Source organism: Triplophysa dalaica, chromosome 19, assembly GCF_015846415.1.
Source record: "Triplophysa dalaica isolate WHDGS20190420 chromosome 19, ASM1584641v1, whole genome shotgun sequence".
In the NCBI taxonomy this organism is placed as follows: domain Eukaryota; kingdom Metazoa; phylum Chordata; class Actinopteri; order Cypriniformes; family Nemacheilidae; genus Triplophysa; species Triplophysa dalaica.
The window spans coordinates 12,421,278-12,439,054 of record NC_079560.1 but is presented as its reverse complement, the minus strand read 5'-3'; the positions used below and the strand labels follow the sequence as shown (position 1 = coordinate 12,439,054).

General features: G+C 43.3%; 1 protein-coding gene across 1 annotated transcript in view; it reads left to right on the top strand.

The window, feature by feature from the left end:
* adamts2a (ADAM metallopeptidase with thrombospondin type 1 motif, 2a) overlaps nt 1-17,777 on the top strand; it is a 69,125-nt gene that overhangs the window by 48,734 nt on the left and 2,614 nt on the right. Inside the window, exons 13-21 of the mRNA XM_056730870.1 lie at nt 1,768-1,901; nt 2,661-2,784; nt 3,737-3,817; nt 4,136-4,299; nt 4,421-4,580; nt 4,662-4,794; nt 4,886-5,093; nt 14,436-14,565; nt 14,781-14,855. Coding sequence (XP_056586848.1) covers nt 1,768-1,901; nt 2,661-2,784; nt 3,737-3,817; nt 4,136-4,299; nt 4,421-4,580; nt 4,662-4,794; nt 4,886-5,093; nt 14,436-14,565; nt 14,781-14,855 — 1,209 coding nt within the window. The remainder of the gene's footprint in view (nt 1-1,767; nt 1,902-2,660; nt 2,785-3,736; nt 3,818-4,135; nt 4,300-4,420; nt 4,581-4,661; nt 4,795-4,885; nt 5,094-14,435; nt 14,566-14,780; nt 14,856-17,777) is intronic.

Genomic DNA, 17,777 nt, shown 5'->3' with positions numbered 1-17,777 from the left:
TGGCATACACTTCAACCCGCCAACGAGGCCAAGACGAGTAATAGCATTTTAATGCCTCCTGATGTCTGCCATATGTCTTGGACCGTTTATATTTTTTTCATTTATAGGAATGGAATTTCTTTTTAAAATATTACCTATAGTCGACTTTTTTCTCTTAAAATGTTCCATGCATTAATAAGGAATTGAAAAATATCTCCTGCGTGTTTACAATATCAATTTTATGTGGCATATGCTACATATTTTGCATTCAGGTGTTTGGATGTTCCGATCCTTTCTGCGCTTAAATGCATGTCATCCAAACTGTTTCTTACATAATCTAAATGGAAGGTTAGTTCCTGGCACAAAGATGACAAACAGATGTCTGGAAAAATTGGGTTTTTGGTTTGGGTTTCTTGAATTTTTGCTTGGATTTCTCTCACTTAAATGCTGCAATTACATCAATTACAGTGAATTTACCAATAAGACTGTAGATACAGTATGGTTGCTGTTTAATTGAAGAGTTCCCCGCTTGCAAAATTTTGCCAAAGGCTTGACCCAGTTGTTCTCAGGAAAATGGTTTTGGGCCAAGCATTTGGACAACGGTGGTTGGAAGAAACATATGGAAATGCGATTAAGAAGCAATGGCATCTCCAGTTATCCGTTGGGGCCAGATAACTTTTACATTAGAGGGATTGCAGTTAGCCAGCTGATAACCTTTCCAACCTCATCTTCTACTGCTGAGAGAAAGAAAACAGCATGAACAACGTTTCAACAGAGACAATATTATTACATTTTATTATTTATGATGATTTGGTTTGCGAACACGTTTGTACAGGAAGAGTCTAGCAAAGTTATTATAGTTTACGAAATAAAATATCAATGGTAATTAAAATCAGATAGGATATCGGAAACTGAAACTGAAATACACTGTATAAACTGTAATTTTACAAAATTTCACGGTTTAATCTCACAAAATAATTTAAACATATTTTCAAAATGAGGTAAAATATTTAAATGTCGGTTGTGTACTAACATGAATAACATGTAAATTTCCTTGTAAATAAATATGACAGCTATTTTACTTTTTTCTACAAGTGGTTTAGTTATGGCACTAAAATTGAGCAAAAACTAAAGCTGAAATAAAATTAAATCAAATGTATGCAGCACTATAAAAAGTGAATAAATGAATAATAAGGTGACAAAAATTTAAATAAAACAACACAAAAATATACAAGTATTAATACAAAAATTCAAGCTAATTTAAATTATGAATAAAACTGAAAAAAATTTATTACTCTAAATTGTAGCATTTACTTTTAGAAGAAAACTTTTAGGCAGTGCTTGAATTGGGGAGATCCGGGACCCCCCATTAACGATTAGGGACTCCCTGTAAAAAGAAAAACTAGACTTAACCCTTTATCGGGCAAAAAACATATTTTTAACTTAATCGACCAATCACAATGGCATTTCCTTGCCTCTCCGTGAGCTTGTGCAGAGTCATTGAGAGGGAGAGTTTTTCGTGTGTCACGTGATTCATGAAGCCTTCTGTGTCTGAACAATATTTTGTATTGAAAACTAGTCGAAAAATAATTTTAAGATCATTCAATCATTTTTCGTTCCCCCCATAAAAAAACATCTCTAGGTCCTCTGAAGCATCTTTACGAACATATCAAGCTTTACATGTTAGATTCTGTTATGCATGCATACCTACAAACACGATACTGTCAAACCCAACTGGAACCCCACACAAGACCTTTCCGCTCTTTCTGTGTTGTGTTTTTTGGACAGTCGAGGAGAGATGTCAGCTGTACTGTCAGTCAAAGGAGACCGGAGACGTGGTGTCCATGAAGAGAATGGTGCACGACGGCACCCGTTGCTCCTACAAAGACCCTTACAGTGTGTGTGTGCGGGGAGAATGTGAGGTAAAGGTCATGCAGACACTCACACTGAGCATCCGTCACACACGTTTATTTTCCAAAATGCCATAGAATGAATAATATCGGGCCTAATCGCGCAAACCTCCGTTTATTTCCCTTTATTAAGGTTTCCACAACTCGTTTTTCAGCTCAAGTAGAATCCTGTTGTGCGTTTGGTTTGTTTTTGTGTTGTGTTTGTTATGGAATATATGACAAGAATGTCCTGCTGTCGGCACGGCTGAAGCAGATTGATAAAATACAATCTAAGATGTCTGTGTTTTGCTATTGGGATTAAAAGATGAAGTGAATGCCAAGACGTATTGCTTTATAATCCATGAGGGATCTGAACGTCTGGAGGAGGACAGTTTTTTATCATTCGTATTGGCGGGTAAAGAACGACGGGATTTGTGATTCTTTTCACAAAGTATTCTGCTGAAGAGAGCTTTTGCGTGTTAATACAGAGCACATATTACAAATGTCTTTCACTTATAATTGCATTTTTTTTCTCCAAGTTACTCTTAGACATGACTGAACGAATTGCAAGTATTAAACTGGGATTTAAACCATTTTGTTGGATTTATGTAAAAATGTAAAAAATATTTTGACTAAATCCATTTAATAAAAGAACAAAGTTCGCTTTGTGTTTCCTAAGAAACACTGTAAAGTTGAATGTTCACTATAATGTAAAGTTCTGTGGATCTGACATGGCTCATTAAGATCTGTTTTTTTATATTCCTGGTTCTGTTAACTCTGCTCTCTAAACAGAAAGTGGGCTGTGACCATGTGATCGCGTCTGAGCAAGAGGACGATAAGTGTGGGGTGTGTGGGGGAGGCAATTCAACCTGCAAGATCGTGAAGGGCAACTTTACCCGCAGCACAAGAAAACCAGGTGAGCGAACTCCATGACAATGTCCTTTCAGAGGCAAGGTCTGTTTTTGTCTCGCATTCATTTTAAAGGGATAGTTCCTCAAAAATCTAAATTCTGTCATCATTTACTCACCCTCTAGCTGTTGTTCTGATGAACACAGAGAAAGATATTTGGTAGAATGCTTATAACCAAACAGTTCTTGTCCACCCTTGACTTTTATTCTGTTGAACACAAAAGAAGATGTTTTGAAGAACGTAGGAACACTTCTGGTGCACTTTTGTCTACCATTGTCATTTAACCAATACAGGTTTGGAACAACTGGAAGGGAAATGATGACAGAATTTTCATTTTTGGGTGAACTATCCCTTTAAAATTTCTAGTTGAACATGATCAGCGATATTTGGAAAGCTCAGTGGAAATCTCATTTGACTGTGCAATCTTTGGGAATAAATTTATATTTGAGGTCTGGATAAAGAATCTTAAAGGGAGAGTTCACCCCAAAATTAAAAACATGTCATGTTTACTTTACATATGTCAACGCCTTCATGTCATTCTTCTGCAAAACACATTGAGAAGAATGTTGCTAACAAAACAAAGTAGATACCAGTTGAACATTGGTTTTGTGTACATACAATAGAAGTCAAGGGGTACGAACAGTTTTTTGGTTACCAACATTCTTCGAAATATCTTCTTTTGTGTTCTGCAGAACAAAGTAATTCATACAGGTTGGAAATGACAAGAGTGTGAGTAAATGATGACAGAAACATCCTGGAACATTCCTGATTCAGCTGATGGCTTTTGGGAATATGTAAACTTTGAATTCATTAAATATGCTCTGGACTATTTTTTTTCTATTTCACTCAAGTAATATAGTGTGTGAAGACTACAGATTTGATACCTTCATTCATTAGTGTTAAGGTATCTTATACTGTAAATGGCTTATTGGGAGTTTTGGGGATTTGTCTCCTTATAGGTTTTCTGAAGATTCTGGAGATTCCCAGAGGGGCACGCCACATTATTATTCGTGAATTCAAAGGAACCCCACACATTCTAGGTAGGAGCATCAGCAGATGTCTGTGTGATTAATAACTAGACACTGGCACTCATAACTCAAGTGTCTGACCTCCCACTGGATGTTATTGATGGAGAGATTTAGACTTCTAGCTCGGCAAATATTACAAGCTCCAGTGCATCGGCCGTGAAGCACCTTTGCCGTTCGAAGTAATGCGTTCCAATACTGTGATTTATAGTCCGAATAAATACATAGAAAGTCAGAATGATAGAGATTGATCTATGTTTTTTTCTCCCGAGGTTCCTCTGTATGAATTACACAACGTGGAGATGTTACTAAAGTTGACTTGTCTTCTGACAGCGGTGAAGAACCAAGCCACGGATCATCTGTTTTTGAACGACGAGGGTGATTTTCCAGAGTCACGTACGGTGATCGAGAAAGGCGTGGCGTGGGAATACACTAACAATGATGACATGGAGACGCTCCAAACGACTGGACCGCTCAAATATGGAGTTCTCATTATGGTGAGAATGAACGTGAAAAAAAAGATTTCCGATTCATTCATCGGTGAAGGTTAAAAGAGTGGCTCTACAAAATATGTCTCAAACCATAACACGCTGCTTTAATGTCACACATCTACTGCAGGTTCAGTCTCAAAGTTTTTCTAAGGTCACGCTTTCATACAAATACATCCTGCCGGAGGACCCCCTTTCATCCATGGAGAACACGCTGCCTCAAGACGACACGCTTTACTTCGAGTGGGCATTGAGGAAATGGTCACACTGTTCCAAGCCGTGCGGTGGAGGTAGACCGAAATAATACACAGTCGTGAGCTTTGATTGAAACTTCAAAGAGAACAGCTCGACAATGTTTTTCTGGTTTGTAGGGAAGCAGTATACAAGATTTGGCTGCCGGAGGAAGTCGGATGGCAAAATGGTCCACCGCACACTCTGCTCCAACATACCCAAACTTCGCGCCATCAGCCGAGCCTGCAACCAGAAGGAATGCTCGGAACCAATGTAAGCATGTTGGGTTAAAAAAGTGTGTTACACTGGATGTGCGACTGGTAGAAACAATTTTTATGTGTATTTGTTGTGTTTCCTACGTCAGCTGGGTCTCAGGCGAATGGGAGGAGTGCAGTAAATCGTGCGGTAAATCTGGTACTCATACACGACCTGTTCGCTGTGTCAGAGCTGAACTGGACGGTTCGTACAAAGCCATCAATGCCAAATACTGTAATGATGATCGGCCCGAGGGACGCCGGGCATGTAATCGTCATCTGTGCCCTGCGCAGTGGAGAACCGGACCCTGGTCTCAGGTAGGGATGTGGGTGTGAAACAGTAACCCCCGAGCTGTCTCTCTCTCCCCGAATTTAACTTTTCACTGTCTAATAAAGCACAAAAGTCCATCCTGCCGTAGAACAAAGAATAATGATTTATGTTGAGAATGACATTAAAGGGATTATGAGGAATCACATTTTTCTTGATCCCCTGAGATAAAAGAAACACACTGTAACTTTCAGAACTCAATACTTCCTCCACAGTCCAAGAAGAGCGTTTATTAATACCAAGATGCAAAAAAAGACTCAATTTCCACATCCATCTTTTGTACAGATGAGTGTTTACACTTTAAATATCAGAAATTTGAAAACTCTGAAAATAATCTTTATGAGGAAAGCCTAATTTATAGCATTACTGTTCAACACCAAATGAAGTATCGACAAAGAAAATGTGTCAGACTTTGTAACTAGTTTATTATCAACAATATCAGTGATAATTTTGTGAAAAATGAATTTCTCACATGGTGCTTTTGTCTTGCTTTCCAGTCCAAGAATCTAGAAACTGCGAATCAAAGTAAAGATTTTATGTCTTGCTTTCTGAAAAATCAAGTGTTTTTATGCATTAAGAAGCAATGTGTGACTTTAAGGAGGATCTATTGACAGAAATGCTATATATTAAACATAACCTTGTGTTTAGAGATGTTTATAAACCGTAATAAAGTGTTATGTTTTTTTACCTCAGAATGAGATATTTCTATTTGCATGGAATTCGCAATGTTGTTTCTAGAGAAGAACGGACAAACTGCTCTACAAAGCACATTTTGTAAATACATTATATACTTCAGCAAACAAGCAAAAATGTGACGACATCTTAGTCATGTGTCAGCCACCGCAGTTCTTCAAAAGGGAGGGGGAGGGGTGGAGTGAGCCTCACCACTAGATGCTGCTAAATTTCACATACTGGACCTTTAAAACAAGAGGAAATATCTGTCTTTATGCTAAGATAGTTGTGACACATTTTATATTGTAATCCAGGCTTTGCCTAGAGTCTGTTATTAAGGCTGTTATATAAGGGATATGTGTTACATAAGAAACACAGGTGTGAAAAAATAATTTAGATTCTAAATAATGTAAGAATTTCATATGGTACAATAATGAGTTCTGTGCACTTTATTTACTTTATATATATATATATCTTAAAAATGGTATCAACCATGGGTGGGTAAAATATAGACAAAGGACAAAGTTGGTTTAAAGGAGCCGTATGTAATAATTTGACTGTATTAAATCTAGTGCTGGGCCGTTAACGCAGTGAGACTATTATCGCGCGTTAAAAAAAATGTCGCCGTTAATCTATTCTCAAAGTTGGGTTGGGAGCTGGGTCTATACTACGCAAGCTATGATGACTTTCACCTTGATATTTTAGCGCGGATGTATACCAGTTTAACTGCACTGTACGGGGCGAGAACGAGATTTTTCAACTCGCGTGATTCGCGTCATTCGCGGAAGCAGAAGCAGCCTCATCATCTCATAACCAGGGCTTCATTCGCGCGATTAACGCAGCAAGTAGGTCTATTGGCTCTTTGCATTAACATATAAATCACTCGCGCTTGACACGCCATTCGCGTTTGGTCTGAACACAACATAACGTTACTGTGAAATTACCGCATCAAACGTGACGTGCTAACATGCTATGAAGCTGCCGGGTTTGCTTCAGGGAATATAAATTTTTAAGAAGCTTCCCAATAGAAACATCGACAAGACTAAGGTTGTTTGCACATTGTGCAATGCGGAATTGGTTTAAAAAAAACACTTTCTCTCAAATGATGTTTTATAAACAAAGTTCGGGAGGAGCCGGAGCATATAATCAAACCCGGCTGGTTCGCAATCAGCAATCATGGCTTCCACCCTACCTGCTAAGCGAGCCAGCCCATAAATAAGCAAGACCTCTTACCTGCGACATCTCTTCTGTTTCTAACATGTCTGAGACCCACGAATCCGCTGTTAACGACAGCCCAATCATGCAAGATACTCCGGCCTCTTCGAGCGCTCGGCAGCGTTCCATCCTAAGCCCGGAAGCTACATCCCAACCGGCAGAACAAGAACGAGGCCGCCAGCAAAGCCGACCGACTCGTCAAGCCTCTAAACGCAACCGCTCTTCCGTACAGAGCCAGGTTAGGCCCCCGTCCTCCTCACCGGCGTCATCATACGCCTCGGTGCACTCAGTAATCCCAGCCATCGGGAAGTGGACAGTCGCAGGACTGCGACTCGCACTGTCCAATCGGGATGTGAACCTGAGCAGCCGGCTGAGCAAAGCCGAGCTGTACGACATCTACGTCGCGCTGCAGTCAGAACACCCACCAGCCAGATCTTCCCCGCAACAGGAAGTTGCCAATGAGCCGGTTCAGGCTTTCAGGCCTCCTTCAGCCCGGGCAGGGCCTTCCGCCGCATCAGCAGGGCATGTCAGGGAAACCCCAGCCCGTCGCAGAAGGATTTCGGCCAGTCTGGGCCGCGCGCCGGATGAACAGCACGAGCCGCTGCATACTCCTCTCCCCGCGGCTTCACAGGAAATTCGGCCCGCCCCCACCATCTTCAACTACCAACATCCAACGAGCCTGCCTCAGCATGCGGTTCCAGATCGCTTCCAACCTTTTCCCCTCACATCTGCAAGCTCGTGGCCAGCGGCGCCAATGTCATCCACTAACGTGAGACCGCCTCCGTCAGCGACACAGGCCCCGGCTCAAAATTTCCCTTACCTCCCCCAGAGCTTCGGCCATCCCTCCTTCCCTCAAGCCCCCGCCACGGATGCCGCCGCTATCGAAAGGCCTCCTCCGTCAGCTGCTCCAGCGGCCGCAATTCCCTCCCTCCTCGCTCTGCCTCAGGCCCGCCCTCAATTTTCATTGGCCTCAGCAGCTCCTATGCCGGTGCCCATCAACGCCCCGGTCCTGGAACCGCCCCCAGTGTCCAGCAACATCAGGGCACAGATTCTAGCAGGTGCGGAGGTTGATTTATTTCACCTTTTATCTCCACTTTCACCTCCGCCCACGGATCGCCAGATCACATACGGCGATCTAGAATTCACATTTAAAAACACTTCCCACAGTCACTCCCGTACGTTGTCCTTCCCAGAATTTACAGTTGCATTTTCACGATTTTCCGATGTCATATGCACGGTGCTCCCTCACAGGAGACGCGAGCTTAGCGATTATCTTGCCATAGTCGCGGAGCTCGCACTCTCTTATGGGGGGGCCCATTTCTACACCTACCACAAGTTATTTTCGGCGAAATGCGCAATTAGGGTGGCTCAGTGGAACCAGTGCCCTTATTGGGGAGCACTGGACAATGAGCTTCACAATAGGGTGTTTTTGGGTTGCAAAAACATTTCATGCGCGGTGTGCCGATCCATGGCACACAGCACCACCGCCTGCCCCTTTGTCACTCCTTCCATACCCCCACGCCCAGTCTCGCCTCATCCCGTTTCAACCGGTCAAATTCCGCGCCTGCTAGATCTAAATACCTCTGCAGCTTCCAACACCCGTTCGCACGAAGTTTGTATCAGCTTCAATACAGGACGGTGCACCAGGCAGAGGTGTCGGTACTTGCACGTGTGCAACCATTGCGGCGGCGCCCATGCCCGCCTTGTTTGCCCCGTTTACAAAGCTGCAAATAAAAAATCAAAAAATTATTTCTCGACTCCTGTCAATGTTTCACATTTGTCTGCCGAACTATTACACCACCCCGACCCTTCCTTTACAGAATACCTTGTGTCCGGTTTCTCATCAGGTTTCAATCCCGGCATTGCGAGTTCCATTTCCCACAGTCTCGTCTGCCCCAACCTTCAGTCCGCGCTAGCCGAGCCCGAGACCGTAGATCTCCTTGTCAAAAAAGAGATCGACGAAAGGTTTTTGATCGGCCCCTTTTCCGCACCACCGTTCACGGTTTTCCGCGTCAGCCCCATAGGCATAGCCACGCGGAAATTCTCGGGAAAAAAGCGTCTTATATTTGATCTCTCATCCCCTCACGGAGCTCCCTTCCCAAGCATTAATAGTCTCATCCCGCTCGAAGAATTTTCGCTACACTACCACGACATTGAGCAAGCCATCACCCTGATTAAAAAAGCCGGTCGCGGAGCTTGGATGGCTAAAGTAGACATTAAATCCGCGTTCAAAGTAATGCCGATTCACCCAGACTTTTGGCATCTATTCTGCATTTGTTGGCGCGAAAAATATTATTTTTCCGTCCGCCTCACCTTCGGATGCAGAAGCAGCCCAAAAATTTTTGACATGTTATCAGAAGCGATTTGCTGGATCCTATCCAACAATTACGACATCCCTTTCCTCATCCACCTTTTAGACGATTTTCTAATCATCTCGCCTCCCGACTCCGTCCCAGCCGCGCATCTCTCTAAAGTTCTATACGTCTTCGAGAAACTCGGTGTCCCTCTAGCACCAGAAAAATCGGCGGGACCCAGCACTTCAATCGAATTTCTAGGCATCAAGTTAGACTCGCTCAAATTCCAAGCTTCCTTACCCAAGGAAAAAATTGACAGGACCATTCTGATCGCCCAATCATTAATAGATACCCCGCAATGCACAAAACGCGAGCTTCTTTCAATACTCGGTCACCTGAATTTCGCGATGCGCATCATTCCGCAAGGTCGCTCGTTCGTAGCGCATCTCCTCTCACTCGCTTCTTCCGCCCACGCTCTAGAGGATTTAATCCAGATAAACAGCGCATGCAGCGACGAGCTAAGTTTATGGATCAAATTCCTTAAATCATGGAACGGCATATCCTTTTTCTACAACGACATGTTGTCTCTTCCCGTCGACATCCGCCTTTTTACCGATGCAGCCCCATCTGTAGGTTTTGGGGGATTTTACCAAGGACGTTGGTTCGCATCTACCTGGCCGCCCCAACTCGCAACATTACCGCAGCATCTCGCGTCATCAGCCCTCTTCGAGCTATATCCATTGGTAGTAGCAGCTCAGTTATGGGGGAAAGAATGGTCCGCCTCCAGCATAATGGTCCATTGCGATAACGAAGCAACGGTACAGTGCATAAATAAAGGACGTTCCCACTCAACCGCCTTAATGCCCCTTCTCAGAAGCCTGACATGGATTTCGGCACGCGATCAATTCGTTCTAACAGCCAAGCATATCCCCGGCTCCAGAAATCAGATTGCTGACGCACTGTCCCGCTTTTCATTTCAGAAATTCAGGCAGCTAGCGCCGGATGCGGACCTCTATCCAACACCTGTACCTCCATATTCAGAATTGATCTTCATATAAATCACCCTTTAAAAGCCATGCTGGACGTTTCACTCGACGCCATCATTCAAGCTGTCTCCCCAAGGACCATACAGCATTATCTCACAGCCTGGAGAAACTTCAAAGTATTTCACCACACCTATAACCTCCCCTTCCCAGATTTCTCTCTCCTCTCCATCACATCATTTATCTCCTTCCTAAGTACCATTAAAAATCTTCAAGCAAGCTCAATTAAAGGATACTTGAGCGGAATCCAATTTTTCCATAAATTAATGTTCAATGCCCCTTCCCCAGTCATAGCCAGCTCCCAAGCTTCCATGCTTATAAAAGGCATCCAGAGAAACCGACCCGCCCTCCCAGATGCCAGACAACCCATCACTATAGAAATTTTGAGCAAATGTATTACAACCCTTCGCAGAGGATACCACTCCAAACATACAGCTCGCACGCTAGATGCCATGTTCATTCTGGCTTTCTTTGGATTTCTCCGATGTTCGGAAATCTCCACCACAGCAAATTACGATCCCGCAATTCATCCCAACTTTTCAGATCTATCAGTGCTCGATTCGGAAACAATCTCCTTTTTCATCAAGCAAAGCAAGACAGATCAAGCCAGAAGAGGACATTTTATTTACATCTTCAATCTTCAAACTCCACTCCAGCCATACCAAACCCTCGTAGCCTACCTCCGTTTTAGAAGATCTCAAGTCAAATCACCATCCGAACCGCTCTTCGTAGACGATTCAAACCTACCCGTCACACGCTTCTGGTTCCAAAAACACCTGAAGTCAGTTTTGCTCCACTCCGGCATTCCAGCAGACCATTTCTCTAGTCATTCATTCCGCATTGGCGCAGCAACTACAGGATCACAAAAGGGCCTTTCTCAACTTCAGATTCAAGCGCTCGGACGCTGGTCATCTGAAGCATTCAAGACTTACATCAGGTCTGACCGGGCCCTCATCAGAGAAGCCCATCGGACACTCATCACCAGACTCATCTAAGTATCAAATAAGAAATCCCCAGCCACCCTCAGTTCGGCCAGAGCCCTGTTTCCCCCCAACGATCCAACGCAGCAAAAGCGTTTCATCAGAAGCCTCAGGGGCCAATGCTTTCTATACTCTCTCGCAGCAAACTCATGCTCTGCCGCAGCAGACACCAATTCTACAGAAGCCAGTATCGCCGCAGCGACCGTCCCCGCAGGGCCCCGTGCTTCGGCCCCGTGCTCTGCCGCAGCAGTCACAACCATAATCCAATCCCTCCCCATGTCACCTTCCCGAAGCCAGTATCGCCGCAGCGACCGCCCCCGCAGGGGCCCGTGCTTCCTCCCGTGCTCTGCCGCAGCAGTCACAACCACCGTCCAATCCCTCCCAGTCTCCATCCCGAAGCCAGTATCGCCGCAGCGACCGCCCCCGCAGGGGCCCGCGCTTCATCCCGTGCTCTGGCGCAGCAGTCGCAACCTTTATCCAATCCCTCCCAGTCACCTTCCCGAAGCCAGTATCGCCGCAGCGACCGCCCCCGCAGGGGCCCGTGCTTCCTCCTCGTCCACTGCCGCAGCAGACACAACCTTAATCCAATTCCTCCCAGCCACCTTCCCAAAGCCAGTATCGCCGCAGCGAACGCCCCCGCAGGGGCCCGTGCTTCTTCCTCACGCTCTGCCGCAGCAGTCACAACCTCTATCCAATTCCTCCCAGCCACCTTCCCGAAGCCAGTATCGCCGCAGCGACCGCCCCCGCAGGGGCCCGTGCTTCTTCCTCATGCTCTGCCGCAGCAGTCACAACCTCTATCCAATTCCTCCCAGCCACCTTCCCGAAGCCAGTATCGCCGCAGCGACCGCCCCCGCAGGGGCCCGTGCTTCTTCCTCATGCTCTGCTTCTTCCTCGTGCTCTGCCGCAGCAGTCACAACCACTATCCAGTCCCTCCAAGTCACCTTCCCGAAGCCAGTATCGCCTCAGCGACCGCCCCCGCAGGGGCCGTTGCTTCCTCCAGTGCTCTGCCGCAGCAGTCAACACCATTATCCAAATCCTCCCACTCACCTTCCTTCCCGAAGCCAGTATCGCCGCAGCGACCGCCCCCGCAGGGGCCCGTGCTTCTTCCTAGTGCTCTGCCGCAGCAGTCACAACCTTCCTCAGCCCTTCCCACCCAAGTTTCCCCCCCACAGGGGGCTCGCCTTGTCTACACACCCTCCCACACAAAATAATCAGTTCCCATTTCCAACCCAGCTATTTCAACTCATCAGGCCAGCTATCATCCACGCCACAGCAGGAACTTGCCCTATCAAGAGTGTCATCCCTTGCACCGCAGTTCCATCCGCTCTCGCCGGAGCTCACATCAACTACCCACTCGCACACCACGCAGCCTCTAGCCTCGCCTTTGGGGGGTATGCGCTGTCCGGCTGCTGTCTAGTTCTACGCCTTTGGGGGGTTTGCTCTGGGTTCGGGCCGTTTCCGAGCTCGGGACACTCACCCTAGCAGGGGGAGTGTTCCGGGTTCAGAAGGAACCGGCGAGCTCGGAGCCTGCTCCCCGGACAGCACGCCAAACACGCATACCTTTTACACTTCTGCTAACCGTTTATTATCTGCATAGGTGAACTCGTGAAATGATGTTTTATAAACAAAGTTCGGGAGGAGCCGGAGCATATAATCAAACCCGGCTGGTTCGCAATCAGCAATCATGGCTTCCACCCTACCTGCTAAGCGAGCCAGCCCATAAATAAGCAAGACCTCTTACCTGCGACATCTCTTCTGTTTCTAACACCCACCCCACCTCCCCAGCTCCTTCCCCCGAACTCCCCTGTTAGCAGAATCCGGGGGGTTTGCTCTGGGTTCGGGCCGTTTCCGAGCTCGGGACACTCACCCTAGCAGGGGGAGTGTTCCGGGTTCAGAAGGAACCGGCGAGCTCGGAGCCCGCTCCCCGGACAGCACGCCAAACACGCATACCTTTTACACTTCTGCTAACCGTTTATTATCTGCATAGGTGAACTCGTGAACAGGTAGTGGTCTAGCTTTAGTTGAAACCAGTAACTTTGTATTGAGATCTAATGTATTATGGCTCCTGTATGACATATCGCTTGTTGCTCCCTCACTCTTTGTAAATCGCTTTGGATAAAAGCGTCTGCTAAATGACTAAATGTAAATGTACTGTAGGAGCTCTTCCAGTCTCAAGTACCACCTAAACGCAAATCATCCCTTAGCTAATGCGGAAGTAAACACAAGTTCATCTTATTGAACATAATTTAATTTTCATCACCAATTATCATAGTAGAACAGCTTTCTCAAGCAGTTTGTGATGCATTTTGGAAACAGGAGATGAGCCCCTGGTCTAATGCGCCACCTGGCTTGAGAAACCCGTTCTCAAAGACTTACTTTTAGTCATTATTTGGGTAGCACACATATTCTGAATGCCTTCGGCAGAATTCAAATGAGCCATTTTAATCTAGATTAATCTAGATTAATCTTGGAATTAATCTAGATTAATATAGATTAAAAAAATTAATCTATGCCCACCACTAATTAAATCAAAACAATACCTTATTGTTTTCATAAATATCTACAAACATATTAAGTTCATCTATTGGTTTGTCCAAAAAACAATGCTATAGCCAGTTATTCCACTCTGAAATGTGTGATCCGTGCCGGAATGCCTGTTTTGGTTTCGGTGCGTGTGACCCCGCCCACTGATGATTTACCCACTAGTGTGTTTCGACAGCTCGGTTGCCAGTTGACGACAATCGCAGCATATTGCAGCAAACAAACGATCTGGGTCAGAGCAGATTCCACCCTTTTCCGGTACTATTACGTTGCAAACTTAAATGAAGTATAATATATAGTATATTATTTTACAACTTACGATGAATAATATAACATTTTGTTAAGGTTATTTAAACAAGACAGGAGTGTGGTTGTCAAACATTCACACGACTTTTCTGTTTCACAAAAGGTTCTTTGTAGTGGAAAAAAGTTCATTAAACTAAAAAAACATTTTAGTAAGTAGTTCGTAGAGGAACCAAAAATGATGTCAAGAACGTTTGTAGCACCCTTTTATACAAGTGTAGGGATGAACCCAGCATTTTTAGAGTGTATATATGCATGTTTATATGTTTTGTATGTGTGTATAGTGCTCGGTGACGTGTGGTAATGGAACTCAGGAACGGCAGGTTATGTGCAGCACCCCTGACAATGCCATCGGCATCTGTATGGACAACAAACCTGAGAACATCAAAACCTGTCTGCTGACCCCATGTGCAAGTGAGTTACCTCATAGTTATGTACATAGTAAATATAGAAGTGATGTGTGTAATTCACTATTACAAAAAAATGCCTGAAATATGTGTAACCAAACGCTGTATCTGTAATAAAAAGTCACGATTACACACTTCAGCTTTAGGACTTCAGTTTATCTTCCTTTATCCAAACCATTGATTTTACTGAAACATCTCAACCGTTTTTCTCTCAACCTTCAGATGACCGAGGGAACTTCCTCATCCAGTGGCTCTCCAGAGCAGACCCCGAGCTCCCCGCACCCAAGATCTCCTCTAGTAAACGGCCGTTCTCCAGTCAGGAGCCTTCTGTGTGCTGCACGGCTGCTCTGACATGGACTCTTCCTCTCTCTCTTACACTCTGGCTCTGTTACACTTTGCCTTGACCCTCTCAATCTGCTCCTACACCTAACTTCTCCCTCTGAGGGAATTCTGCAGGCTGTTTCTTTGCTCTGCCCTTGTCCGCTCTCCACATTGTCTCTGCAGGGCTGAGGGGTAAACACTGCCTCTGAAATTGCGTCGAAAGAGGGCAGTCAAAACTTGAAAGGGTTTTTAAAACGCCGTGATGGTTAGGCTGTGTCAGGTAATATGGATATGACTGTTGTTGACTTCCAGGGAGAATCATAATAAGGAAACGGAAAAGTGTTCTCTGTTTATCGGAATGGTTTTGTTATCACTAGTGACTGAAACGTTCCGGTCAACTTGATTTTAATAATATGCATATACACTATTAGCATAAAGACTGTATATCTATTAGAAGATGAAGTTATAATCACAACATGTTTTGACCAGTAAATGTCATGTATTTTTGTAGATCTTTTCTCGAGTAGTGGTTTAAGAGCAGATACAGATCACAATACAAAAAACAGCTTTCATTCTTTAAAGGTGCATTCAGTTATTTGTTTACTTGGCCACAAAAAAGCAATTGTGATAATGCACAATTTGCAGTCAGCCCTTTTTTTTTATTTTTTTTAAGAAAGTGTCTAATAACAGGGGTTACTGAGATGAAGTGAGTAGTATTGATGAGTCATGTGATCTCAAAATGGCCGCCACCATGAGACGACCATTTCTATGTAAAATAACTCTTTTATTAGACTCATGTGAGTTACATGGTTTTCAATTTTATGTAAATAAACAATTAATTACTTTAGAGATAAAGCATTCATTCTCGGTGAGAAAAATATTGCCAAGTGCACCTTTAATTTTTTTACCATAAAATGTTTCTGTAGTGATGCTGAGGAAAACTGGTAGCCTACATTTTCATAAATCACATGCACTATTTAACAGTATATTTTATTTTAGATTTTGGTTGCGTGTTGATGTTTGACCTTGAAGTGAAGGGTAAAAAATACCTCATGCTTCTGCATAACTTGTAAAAAGTGTTTATTTTTCACTCGCATCAAAAACTTTTTGCCTTAATTTAGGTTAAAGAGATGTGACATTGGTATCACTAAGTCTGCATGCCCACCAAACCAAGGCAGCTATCAGAAAGAAACTAAAAATCCACAAATTGTGGATGTTTACAGTCAAGTCCGATAGCTGCTGGTTCTCAGATGTTTATATCGTGGTCTCTCACTTATCATGATTGAAAATGTGTGAAAAGACAAAGCTTAAGCAATGCAGACGATATGCCTAAAGGCCTTTTATAAGCTATACAACAACTTGTGTCTATGTAGATATATTTATGTATATATATATATATATATTAAATTATGTTGACATACTTAGTAACCTTAACAACGTATTAAATGACTGTTATCTCTTACACCTGTATCAAAAATATTGTATATGTATCTTGACCTTACAGGCCAAGTTTCCTTGCCTGATTTGAGAGACTTTTATTATGAAGGAGCTCAGAGTATTAAAAGTCCCTTGAACCGGAAGTTGCGATTGTTTTTACCTTCGTATTTTGACACATTTCCGAGATAAATTTCTAATGAGAAAAATAGTGGACGTGGCTTTTGATGTATACAAACAACCATTGCTATTTGAAATGGGATTGGCAGTAGACTGACAGTTAAAGGGGAGGAGTTAACGGACTCCGCCCACTCTTATCAGGAAGCAAGTGCATTTTCAGACTTTAACTAAAGATTATTAGGAAACACGAATTAAAAAAACAGAATAACCCACAATAATAAACTATTTACAATAAACGCTGTAATGTTTTTGGGAAAAACTAGGCATTTTATTTTTTTATTTCACTGGGGCTTTAATGTTAATATGATATTTTAGAGGATTATAAAGTGTATTCATGTCTGCGTAATGTATGTGTGTGCGTTTGAGGTATTGCTGTTTTTATTAGTAATGATTCTTCATCCAAGTGAAATAAATAAACAGGGTCCAGGTTAAACATCAAACACACAAGACAAGGTTTGCAATAAAGAAGCACAGTAGCATTTACTAAAACTGTTTTGCCAGTTCACATCTGAATTTTTCACATTACATATGAGAAGACTAATGTTAAACCTGATATTAATGACATTTAAAGTGGTGTTGACGGCAGCGTTTGGTCCTGGTACGCTGCTAAATGCTGTCCCCTGCAGGTTGTACTTGACATTACACTTTCATTCCAGTGTGGAGCATCTAATTTTGCTATCTGGGATTACATCGTGTTGTGGTCATCAAGGATGTGCCATTATCATTTTTACAGCTATATTCCTCAGAATTGTGTACAATTTAAATGGATTTGATGGTGTTATGAGATGTTTAACCAAAGTGTTTTCTTAACTGTGAATGGTGTGACATTTCAAAACAGTTTACATTGTAATGAGAAACGTTTTATGTGTTGTACACGCTCTATAGAGCACTTGACAGAGAGTCTCTGTGTAACTAATGTGGTTTCTTGTAAGCTGTATTTATGGGAATAAAGGGTCAAGTAATATATTGGACATTTACACTCTCTGTGCTTGTGCTTTTAATTTTATGCAACAGATAAAAAATGACTTGTTTCGCTATTGCTTACTAACTCTATTTAACTTTTCCATTTCTTTTTTTCCTTTTTTCAATATATTACTAATTATTTTCATATGGCTATATTGAAGTCTTACATTTTACATCCACACTACCAAGTCAAGGAAAAAAATAGAAATTGCTTTTCCTCATCCAAACAAGTTGATCCATTTCAACTTGTTTTAATAAGTTACAGCAATTTATCACACTGGTCAATATTTAAAGGTGCTATGTGTATTTTTTATAGGATCT